This window comes from Micromys minutus, assembly GCF_963924665.1.
Source record: "Micromys minutus genome assembly, chromosome: 2".
In the NCBI taxonomy this organism is placed as follows: Eukaryota; Metazoa; Chordata; class Mammalia; order Rodentia; family Muridae; genus Micromys; species Micromys minutus.
In genome coordinates, this window is record NC_137971.1 from 42,657,865 (window position 1) to 42,670,099 (window position 12,235).

Here is a 12,235-nt window from a genome sequence, read left to right on the forward strand (position 1 = left end):
TTTGTTTGTTTTTGAATCAAGGCCTCACTGTTTAGTCTAGGATATTGTAGACCCCACAGGTCTCCTGCTTTAGCCTCTGAAGAGCTGAAGTCACAGGTTTCTGTGTGTTCCTCTTTTAAATGATTATTCTAATACTTCAGTTTTTACAAGTCAGCAAAAACTTAAGAATCATTTTGTTCTATTGTTAATCTGTCCAATCCATCAGAGAAAGGCCATCCCCATATTGTTAATTTTGTTACTGTGCAGTTACTGTGATGTACAGAGAAAGTAAGAAACCATTAGTTATGCTCAGGCAGTAAGACCAGGCCTGGAGTCAGAAAATCTAGGTCTCAGTATTTCCTCTCTTGCTTTCTAGAACGGCTGAGGGAAGTCAGTTAACTCAGTTTTCTTGAAATGGGAATGGTCTGAACTGAAAATCTACTGTGATCCTTTGGGGATTGTGACAGTTAGAAAGCTGTGTCACATCAGCTGTGGTGAAGACACTGATTGACACAGCATTGCAATGTGTGAGGGAACTCACTTGAAGGCACTAGACTTTCCACCTCATCAGTGTGCCCAGATCTGGCTACTGTCTGCCAGTTCACCTCTCACTTCTAGACCCCACTGGAGAATTAATACACATGTGTGACCTGGTACTAGAAGACAGAGTATGCTGACTTTATTAATTCAATTTCATTCATTTTTATTGAGCTATATTTTCTGGGTTTGTGTATCTGTGTGACTCAGTCTTAAGGTGCATACATCTAGAACTTTTTTATATCTTCTTGATTACCATTTTTGGCACTTAGCTATTCATAATAACCTCTAATGGACTTTGTTTCTCTAGTATCATTGTGTAATGTCATTTCTGGTTCTGACTCCTCTTTTTACTCTAGCCAAGAACCTTGTCTAATGTATTTATCTTTTTAAAGAACAAGAACTTTGTTGATTTTGTCTCCTCTTTTATTCTGTTTTGATTCTTATTCTTTCCCTCATATTTGGAGTTTGGTTTGTTTGTTAAAATATAGTGGTGAGTAGTTAAATATGCCCTAAGAGATGAGCCCGTTCCTTATAAATCAGATTTTAGAGTTGGGTTTGGAGTTATATGGTTTCCTAATCCAGTCAATCACATGGTCTTTTAGTTGGAGTATTTAATCCATTTATATTCTACATAATTATTCATAGGTGCGGTCTTAATGTAGCCCATGTGGAACTTGAGTTTCTGCCGAGTGCTAAGTCTGTCATGACCAAGCCTATTGCCTGTGTTCTGTTCCTCAACATGGAGTATCTTGCTTAGTGCTCTGCTACCTGAAGTTGGGGGAGTCATGGTCATTGTCACCAGCCGCCTAACATAGCTCCATTGTACCATTGACCAGGAGTTAGCTTTGCGCTGATGGCCATGGCACTTCAGAGTTTGGCTCTGGCATGGCTGTGTTACAAGCCTAGTGCCTAGTTGACTCTTGCCCCTGAGTGAAAACTTCTTTCCAGGCTGAATTGCTTGAAGTTGAGGCACAGTGTAGTACAAACAACTCCTGCGTTCCTTCCTCAATATTTTTTGTTTCCTTACGGTCTTACCCGCTTTCCTTATTTCTTGTGAGGACAGTTCCAAGGACCTTAGAGAAGTAATAGAGAATATGGGCTGTGTCCATGTTCTCTTCTACACTGTGTAGGTTAACTATTGGTTATCAGTTTCTGTCTCAATTTATGATGGCTTTTAGATTTCCATTCATTATATTTTGTTTCATCTCAAATTCATTGAAAATTAGTAAATGTTGCTTTACTTCTCCCCAACAGTGGATCCTTACAAAGCTGGAAGAAGCAAGAGAACCAGCCCCGAGACTGTGAAGAGGGAACAGTGTCTATGTGCAGAGGCACTGAAATCCGGTATTGCAGTTCCCATCCTCCTAACTCCTATGGAGAAGAGGAGTCATTTCAGGGATCCTGTGGTTTTAGATGCTTTAAAAAAAAAATAGAATCAATCGGGTAAACAGCTGTGTGATTAAAGTGCAGATGGTCCATTCAGTTTCCTAATCTGAATCATGCATCCGGTTATGATTCTTAATATTTTATAAAAAGAAGTGTTTACACCAGGCTCCTGTCAGCAGTACTAGAGAGATTATTCACAGTCTAATCAAGCAGAATGTAGTTTTCCCAGTTAACACTTCTCTCACGCTTGCCTCATCTCCTCAAGTGTAGTGAAGAATGGGCCTCAGTTGTCACAGGACTGTGGTAATTTCTGAAAAATCATGAAGTTCTTTTTACAAATAAATATTTTGGTATTTTCCTTATTTTTTAAACAAATTATTTGGATTATGCGAACATGCATAGTATAACTATGAAAAATAATCTTTTTTTGAGATTTAACATAATACCCCTTGGGTCATAGACTAAAGAAAGGCTTTACAAACTGAATTATCATACCTCCCAAAATAGAGACCCCTCTAAATCCTTTTGGCCTTAGAAATACTTCCTCAGGAGAACTCCATGGATTTTCCCAATTTGTTTTTTTTTTAAACAGACAGTTGTTTTCAAAGTAAAAAAATGTAAAGCCTTAATAATGCTTACCTTCTGTTTACTGGTAACAGGAATTTTAAAAATACAAAAAACATAGATAAGCTGCAACATCTTAGCTATAATGAATTATGCTGTAAAATTAAGAGCTGTTTCTTGAGTAATAATGCAAACCCTACAGTTTATCCAGTCACCTACCCTGTCTTGTTATGGTAAAATAAGTTATTCAGGCGAGGAGAAATACTTGTTTAAGCATACAGGACTGTCACTGCAAAACTCCTGAGACCTTCGATAATAGAAAACTAAGGCTACAAGCTGCTCCCCTTTGTTTTTTGTCCAAGAACTTTGATCCTTACTATTAATGGCCTGTTTAAAGTTAAACAGAATGAACTGGATGTCCAATTGTGAACTATAAACAGAATGTCTTAATCGGTTATTGAATAACACACAGTGTTTAATGTATATTGTATATGTTACCAACTTGATATAAACTGGTGTTGAAAGCCTGTTTGGTCAATGGATGTTTAATCTACAAGTTGCCAAACCCTTGATTTCTGTAAACACTAGAATGGATAACATGTCAGAATGTAACTGCCATTGTTGCTGCCCAAGTCCTGCTGTTAGTACTATGTCATCGCAAAGAAAACAGTTCTATTGGTAGTGTCCCTCAGAGTGCTTTCCCTTCTAAATATACATTGGGTTAAAAGATGGCACATCTCAAATTGTTATAGTTGTATATCCTGAAGATGACCTTTCTTCAAGGTAAGGTACACATTTTTTCTGTTGCTGAGCCCCTCCAAGTTTGCAGATTAAACCTGTGAAGATTGGTATCATCTCATCTGGAATATTGCTTTTCTTGCATCTCAGTCACTGCTGAGAGTTAAATTCCTCATTGCTTACTGCTTTCATGAGCTCAGAAAAGCAGATCTGTGACTCCCCTGGTGACTCCCCTGGTGACTCTTCTGGTGTGCCATGATAAAGCACAAAAGCAAAGCAAAGCATAGTGATTCTGCAGCCTCTGGCAGCCAGCAGTGTGGGCTTCATCGCTCGTGCACATGCACAGCTTTGTTCCTACATCAGTGAAACCCAACACACAGCTCTTGTTCGCTGTGAATCCTGTATCCATCACTCTCAGACTATGCAGTAGAATGACACAGATTGTTTGAGATCATCTGTCTGAACAGTGAAAACCCGGAACACTAACCATTCAGTAAGGCATTAGCTTAATGTCTTATCATTACAATTACATGTTTGATTCAATAATCTTTTTCAGAATCCAGAATCTTTTAGGCTTGTGTGTGTGTGTGTGTGTGTGTGTGTTGCACGAGTGCACCTTCCCTAGCATCTAATAAGTTCCCCTATGATCTCATGATTATGTCATTTTCTTCCTATAATACGCAATAGCTGTAGTATCCCAGTGCTTGTCACTATGCTGGTGTTTGATCTCTTAGAAGCATCCCACCTGGTGCTGTCCCATGCCTTCCTGGTTTTAAAAACAAAATACTCAGCACTGACTCTCCTGTCCTGGGTTCTTTCCATGTCGGTTGATTCTTCACCAGTTGCTCCCTTGCAGAGGCCTCGGCATTACAAAGACTGAGAAAAAAAAAAAAAGCACAGAAGGCATGAGCTGTATGTGTTTATAGAAGAGGTGTCTGCAGCAGTCAGCTCTGCCTGTACTGCAGGCCTTTATTTTGGGGTTTTCTGTGTCTCTGATGCAGTTGAAATCCTCAGTGTATTTCAAATTGTAGATCTTAGCCAATGGGTTCTGAAATCAGTGTAATAGCTAAAAACAACCATATTTCAAAATTGGAGTGTAAAAAAGTACATGAACAAGAGAACACATAAGAATAAATACTCTGTTTATAACTTAAAGTGGAATATGCCATTTTGTAATGCTAGATTTAAAAAAAAAAAAAACTGAGTAAGAAACCTGAAAGACCAGGGAGGCAGCATGGGCCATCTGTCAACTGTTGGAACTGTACCCTCCTCTCTGGGAATAGGATGGCTTGGGTTGGTAAGGAAGAACAATTTGGAGCACTGCAGTTTTCTTTAGGGTGAAAAATCAGGAGAGCTCTTATTCTAGTATATGAAGTGCTATAACTTCCCTCTCCTCGTAGGAGATCAGTAGGACCAGATGAGGCATAGAAAATTAACTCTACAGATGACACCTAAAAAAACCTCCAGGCTGTAGTAGAGCCCCCTAGTTACTGGGCCTCTTACTCCCATTCGCCTTCTGGCTGGTTCATCATGCAAAAAAAAAAAAAAAAAAAAAACTATGTGAGAGACGTTATTGTGGAACCAGGGCACTCACTCACTTGCTGAGGGTGCCATATAAATATCAGTACCCGTTAGCTAAAAATACTGCATGTCCTCGTTTCCACAAGACCCAAATAGAAAAGGAAAAAGACTTGAATTTCTTACATCAGATAGAATGTGAACTCGACAGTTTGATTTCCTTTGGTGCTCCATAGAATCATGTATTACTCTTCCATCTAGAAAGGAACCCTTCGCCTGACTGTCTTAATGTATTCTTTAAGTTCATGTTCATTGTTAATGCTGACCTACTGAGCTTACATCAGTTGGGTAAACTGTGTTCTGTGTGATCTGGTCTGTGTAGCATGGAGATATGAGTATTATACCCACTAGCATGGCTTCCCCACAGACTCAGGATCACACTTGAAGGGGCTGCATCTTACTAGAAAACCCCACGAATGTTTGTTCGATTGGAACCTCTTCTCCTTTATTGCCTCTCTTGTAAAGTAACTTATGTCATTTAAAATATTTTTATGTTAACATTATGGATTCTTGATTTTTTTTCTTTTTTGAGCATTATAGTATTTTTTAAAAAAGGAAACTGGGTTTCCCAAAGCTTGACACATAAGAAATCTAACTTCAGATTTTCTAGGTCAATGGAGTATTTTTTCAAAATTGAGTTATTTATACAATATAAATTTGAGTTATAGTTTAACACTTACTGTGATCTATATCAAATTGCCTTGCTTTAGAATCTCTGTCACTGAACATATTTCTGTGATATCAATGTTTCCTTCTAAGTAAAACTTTGTGACAAGGCTGTTAAAATAAAAATGTCTAATGATTAGAAGTATTGCCGAAAGCAGAGCATGATCAAGCATCAGTATTTATGATGTCTTCGTACCACTGTTGATTGACTATCAAGTCACCAGTATTTGGGCAGAAAAACATTTCAAAATCAGTATTCTATCATTTATAATAGAATGTTCTAAATGTCAATGATAATACACTCATGTCCGCCAATAATTATAGATTATATTTAGGACTTATTAGAATACCATATATAATTTTTAAATGGTTATCTATGTATACAAGTGTATTACAGTTGACAAAATTGCCAGGAAAGGTATACTTTAAAAATAATTTCTCTTCATAGGTTTGAAAGTATACAGTTCCATTTTTATGAAATGTCTTAACTATTTTCATATTGACTAAACAGACTGCATTTTCTTAGTATGCTTATTATTTAGTGCAAATATGACCATTGGTTATTATGGTTTTTAAGTATTTCTTTACTGGCTCTGAATTACCCTCGTTTTTCTATTTCTAGTATTCTATGTCCTAATCACCTATTACACAGTGTCTGCCTTTGTTTTGTGTACTTTGATATAGTCTTATTAACATAGATATTTCTAGTGTGGTTCTTATTCTTAAAACTTACCTTATGCTTTTTCTTTCTAAAACTTTATTGGAAGTCCTAGCACACGCTTGAAACAGTATTTTTGAAGGAGTAGATTTGGATTGCATGCTAAGAAGACTGCCTGGTTTAACCATGTGTGAGTCCAATAAAGCATTCTGGTCTTCCATCGGGTTTGGTTGTTATTGAGTAGGATCAGAAACATTCACCTTATAAAGTCTGAGTATTTAACTAATACTTAGATTATGACTGTTAGTTAATAACTGAGTTAATCTCTGAGAGATCAGTGTCCTGACTTTTCAGTTGCCTTCTAGCCAAGCATACTCAGCACTGACTGAACACTTGATGGAATACCTGGTGGGCTGAGCCACCAACTTCAGGTGGCTCATTTCTTCAGTGGATGGTAAGTATATTTTAAAAGAAGAGCTAAAGAAAAATGTCTACCAACAGAAATTATGAAGGTATCTCTGGTGTGGAGAGTTTGACTTTGCTGTAACTGGAAAAGGTATTTGTTACCAAAATTGGCTTTATTCCACATAACTCTCTTGTCCTGAAAGACATCATTTTCTTGTATGTCAGCCAAAAGCTAAATTGTCAGTAGCTAAGTACTAGGAAGTACTTTTAAAAAATTCCACATTAACACCTTTGGTTCTGGTTATATTGGTGTGCTTCTTTTTAGATTCATTAAGGTTAATGAGACCCCGTTAGTCACTTAGCCATGGCAAGTGGTAGGGATGACAAATGTGAATGCTGGCTGTATCTTTTTAAATACCTTGAAAAGCTCTCCTTTGTCCTTGTCTTGATGACTAATTTTTTCAAATAAGATTTAGCATTCATTTGTCCAGTTCTTCATGCCTAAAATGAAGACTGACTTTGAAAACATAATGCTACTTTGGTAGAATAGTTTCACATTTACAATTGTTTCAACAAATTGACAATCTGAAGGTTCAATCACTGGGTGAAAGAATGGCTTAGATCAGCTCTAGGAATTAGGCCATGTGGTTCTGCAACAGATGTAGCCAATCTGAGAATTACTGAGTAAACTCACACCAACCAAAAACATTGAAGCTGAAAAATGCACATAGTCTACTGACCGTCTGGAGCGTCCAGTCCAGCAGTGCACTACAGAGAGGTTAATGCTCCCTCCCATGATGGCATGGCTCACTGAGAGCTGCAACTTACAACTGCCTATCATCTCAAGAGAGTACCAAGCCAGAAATCTCTAGCTTGAGAAAGGATCATAATTCAAAGTAGAGCTTCTACCAGATACATGTCACTTTCTCTCTGCTGTCAACACTAAACAGTTTGAAGTTGCCTCTGAAGATTGGTGAGAGGTGGCTCCGTCTTAATAAGCACAAACATACCCCCCGGTAAGCAGTCCAAGCAAAGCCACCCAGGCCCTTAAGTATGAAGTACTCTACTTCCTGGAAATCAGGACATGCAGTGTTTACTGAGCCATCCATTAAGGAGCTCCAGTACACCATGATGAGTGAAGACTGTTTCAAAGGGAGGAAACAAGAAAGCTGAATTGTCAAGAAGCACGTCATCACTGGTGTTCAGGGTAGACAGTATATTCTTAGTATCCAGAAAGGCACAGTATACACAGTTCAAACAGCACATTTGTGATTGCCATCAGAGCTTTAGCAAGGTTTATATAACATCTGTTAAACAAGTTATGCTTTAGCCATTCCATAAGCTGCAAGACCTGGCCATATTGCATTAGGACATACACACAACGCAGTATCTAAAGTCCACTTATCATATGTCAGAGTTGGTTTTACCAGATTGTGCCAAAATTAATGTTTGGATAATATTAATTTGACTTAGAAAGTTGACATGAAAAGAACTGCTTTTTACAGAAATCTTTGGCTGGGGGTGTAGTTCCATGGCAGAACGTTTGCCTAACATGCATGAAGCCCTGGGTTCCATCCCAAGCATCACATAAACTGATCATGTGACACATAGATCTAAGTGTTACTGACCTGTAAATGTCAATGTGAAATCACACAGTTTGAGACCTCTTATTCTAGGAATTAAACAGAGAACTGCCTTAAATAGGTTGTGCATATGAAGACAAGAGAATCCGAAATCCAAGGTCATCCTCAGCGACATAGTATGTTTGAGATAAGAATGGAATGTGTGAGGCTCTGTCTGGGGGGGGGGGGTAATATATATATATATATATATATATATAAGCGTGGACCATCCAGTCAGGAGGACCAAGGCCATGCTCAATTACATGGCAAATTTAAATTGGAAGCCAGCCTGGGCTACTTCAGACCCTGTTTTTAAAATAAAAAATAACCCCATAAAAGGCATAGAAAGAAGTCTTTGGTTGTTTAACAAAATATTATATGAATCATACTTCCACATTAAGGGGAAGAAATGTTTCTTAAGGATTTATTTTAAAATTATCAAGCCTATGAAAATGTTTTAGTCACCTAAATGAATCTCAGAGGTCTGAAGATATGCTTTGTAAATTAACAAGTCTCTCTGTTACGTGATTTTAAATAGCTGTTGAGCACTAGTTTAAAGTGGGGTGGAGAGGGTCACTCAGAAATTATACCTAACCTTACAGCCAAAAGGTAAGAAAGGCATTAGAAAATTAAGAATTAAAGAACTTAGAAGGCTTGGTAAAGGCTTTTCACATTGCTCCACCCGTCTCTGTCCCTGTGGGCTATGTAATGTCCTTGGGTCCTGGTCCAGGTGGTCAGAAGCACTTGTAGATCAGGCAGGAAGAGCTCAGACCGCCCTCCATTTACACCAAGTTGAACTCCCGTAGGTTCAGCTGCAGGATGGTGTCTTTGACAGCAGCAAACACAAAGCGGATGTTCTCGGTGTCTGTAGCACAGGTGAAGTGAGAGTAGATAACTTTCTCTTTGTCAGGATTCTGGTCTTGATACAGCTTCAGGATAAAGTCCCTGGCAGCTTTGACATCTTGCTTTGGTCCTGGTCATGAGAAGAATAAAAAAAGACACAGACTCACAACCGTGCTCTCACACTCCATTTTAATGTGTTTTTGTTCTTCTCTGACCAGTCTTACCTTAAATCCAAGGAAAGTTTACCTGGAATAATTAATATTCCATTATGAATCCATTAAAAAATGTGTGCTTTTGTAGGTGGCTTCTGGTGTTTTTACCAAGCCATCTCTAGCCCAATATTTGGTCCTTTTAAAGTGACTACTGGTATAGCTAATAATTATACTGTAAAGTGGTTTGTCTAAAAATAGTGGCCTAATGGCCTAGTTTTTTTTTTTAACCACTTTTGAAATGATACTAATTTGTACAGACAGCTGTGGGCTTGGGGAGAAGGGGTATGGTGCAAAAATCTGGTGTTACTAGGTTGATTTTAAAGCTTGATAGTCCTAAACTATGCTACCATTAAATACCAACATATAACTATCAATGTCAAGAGCATACTATCTGAGACCTCTTGTACTGGGCGTGATTAGCTAGAGTGAGAACTGTCCTGCCTTGAGCAAGCGGCATACACGGAAGACTTCAGCACACACCCTGTGTCTAAGATGATGCCACAAAGCAGCAGGTCTGCTGACTGAAGAGCCAGCTCTGCTCTTAAAGAGTTGTCAGGGCAACAGAAAGGGCCTGGTACACAAATGGAAGGCTGTGATGCAGGAAAGCCAGGTTTTCCCTAGGTAAGGTGTCTAGGGTGGAGCTGGACCAGCAAGTGGAATCGGCCAAGTGAGTTGGTGTGTGCATTCAGGCCCTGCAGTGGCAGATGTTAAGGAAAAACCATGAGCAGGGCAATGAGAACTGTAATTTGAATTGACAAGTGTGAGGCTCATCAGGGAGGCCCCAGAACTCCATTCTGAAGACTAAAGAAGTCCATACAGTCCGTGTGAAAGCACCATTCCCCAAATGAATCTTACCTGTGTACTCTGGGAAATAACTAATCAGATGAGAGTACATGATTTTCTCTTCCAAAAGATCCTTCTTATTTAAGAACAGAATCACAGAGGAGTTCAGAAACCAGGGGTAGGTGATGATGGTTTTAAACAGGGCTTTGCTCTCCTCCATACGGTTCTAATGAGAAACAAGGAAGTTAGGGTAAGCCAGGAAGAAAAGCAAGACTTGGAAACAGCATGCTAAGTGGCTGGGTGTATCCATCAGTCTCTCCCTTAGGGCTTTCTCTTGTGATAGAAAGCATGTGGTCCCACCAGACCAGCTTCCATTTCCCTCCTCACTCACCTGCCTCATTGGCTTTCCTGGTCCACACTCTACTTTCTTGCTCTGAGCAAGCCTTTTAAATGCAACTTGGAGCAGAAAGTTTACTTTCTTTGACAAGGTGTTTATGTTACTTAATTGTGAGATACCAGCTTTAAGTGGATGTGTGCTTCTGAACAGCGCCTCCGGTGTATTGTAACACAGGAGGAAGGAAAGTTCTTCCAGGGGGACCACAACCCTCGGGCATGCTAGACTCTGATCAGATGGGAACTAATGTGGCAGAGCACCTTAGCCACACTAAGATTGTTGTCCCAACTTAGTGGAAGAGCATTGTATTCCAAAAATTTAACTTTCTCAAACCCACAGCAAAGTGATTCTGGTGACAATTATGCTTACAGACAGTAATTTTAAGTAACACCCTTAAAAAAAATACTAAAACTGTCAAATTTGAGGAGGCAGGTAATGTAGAAACATATTGTATTCACATGATAGCTACTGTTGACAGCATTTTCTTTGACAAATTTCTAAAAGGAAAAAAAGGCAAGAACTTTTCTTTAGAGAAGAAAGCAACCATAACAACATCAAAGCTCAATGAATGCTCCAAAGGGGCGTGCCATGAATCTGCTTCCCTACAAGCCGACACCTGTGCATTCTCCAACTCCACAAACAGGTCCAGAAAGTGCCATCAGAGAAATAACTCAACCACTTTTAAAGATTCTCTGTAGTATTATCTAACCCCCAAGGGGAAAAATCTGTATAGACTGATGAACTGCCCCAATGTGTATCTACAATGGGAAGGGAAGGGCGGAAATAACGTTCTCTCCAAATGCCTGTGTGTTTTTTAGGACAAGAGACCATATTTAATCTTTCAGAATATTGGACTCACCTTGTAGTTCTTGACTCTTCTGATAAATACCATAAGGAACTCCTAAGAATTCCTATAGTCTCTTTTGAAATTCCATTTGGGAGAGCTAGGCAGTAGCCACTGTTACTCCAATGGCACAAGTAAATGAGTTTATCGTAGCACTTGTGAGAGAGAAGCCTTTGCTAAAGATAAGGATTGTGCATGGACCACGCTTGATCCGGCCATTGATGATTTACATTCACATCCTTGAAACCAGAGTCAAGAAATCTTACATTAAGTTCAGAGGAAAAGACCATTAGGAGGACACTGGTATTCCTCAGAGAATAATTACAAAGTGACTGACAGGCTGGTCACTTTCTGTCAGAGTGTCTAATGGAACTAGACCCTTACAGTGCTTGCCTGGGCTGGACCAACCCTGGATGCCCTGTGTGAGGCCTTGCAGGGGAGTAAGGAAAAATGCAATCTTGGGTAGCTCCTGACCTGCCCCATTCACTGGACAGCTGAGAACTCAACTAGAAACCTAGTTTGGGAGTGCCATTCTGGAAGATGAGGAATCTTCTCATGGTGTCATTAGAAACAGTATTGCTTGGGCTGGGATGCCTAGCATGATGAAGGCCAGGGTTCAATCCAGATAATGTACATAGGTATTATCCCAGCACTTGGGAGGCTGGAGGACCATAGTCACTCTGAAGCCAGCTTAGAAGACATGAGAGCCAGTCTTAAAAGGGATGTGGTTGGAAAGAATTGTTAGAAAACATTGTATGTATTAGGGTCTCTGAAGGGAATTGGGAACAAAATTGGCCCCACTCAAATACAAATATAAATATAGTACGAAGTCCAAAAGAAAGTATTTTTTTCCAGCATGTCACCAGAAGTAAGAATCTTAGTTTTTGTGTCCAGCTTGGATTTTAGTCAGTTTTTAAGTGCTGAGTTGGTAAGCTGAGCCCCCTGACCCAGTCCCATCGCCCTGCTTCCTGGTTTCCACCTTTTAAGATACATTACATCCACCTGGAGAAATGTTGAGAACAG

At 39.3% G+C, this 12,235-nt stretch overlaps 2 protein-coding genes across 2 annotated transcripts in view; one reads left to right on the top strand and one right to left on the bottom strand.

Moving 5' to 3' along the window:
- Positions 1-6,251, top strand: part of VPS13A (vacuolar protein sorting 13 homolog A) — a 174,329-nt gene extending 168,078 nt beyond the window's left edge. The window contains exon 72 of the mRNA XM_080912186.1: positions 1,774-6,251. Within this exon, the coding sequence (XP_080768312.1) occupies positions 1,774-1,824 (51 nt within the window). The 3' untranslated portion in view covers positions 1,825-6,251. The remainder of the gene's footprint in view (positions 1-1,773) is intronic.
- Positions 6,252-8,918: 2,667 nt separating this feature from the next.
- GNA14 (G protein subunit alpha 14) overlaps positions 8,919-12,235 on the bottom strand; it is a gene marked incomplete at its 3' end in the record, with an annotated part of 182,648 nt that continues 179,331 nt past the window's right edge. Inside the window, exons 6-7 of the mRNA XM_080911248.1 lie at positions 10,047-10,200; positions 8,919-9,109 (exon numbers count right to left, since the gene is read on the bottom strand). Of these exons, the coding sequence (XP_080767374.1) occupies positions 8,919-9,109; positions 10,047-10,200 (345 nt within the window). The remainder of the gene's footprint in view (positions 9,110-10,046; positions 10,201-12,235) is intronic.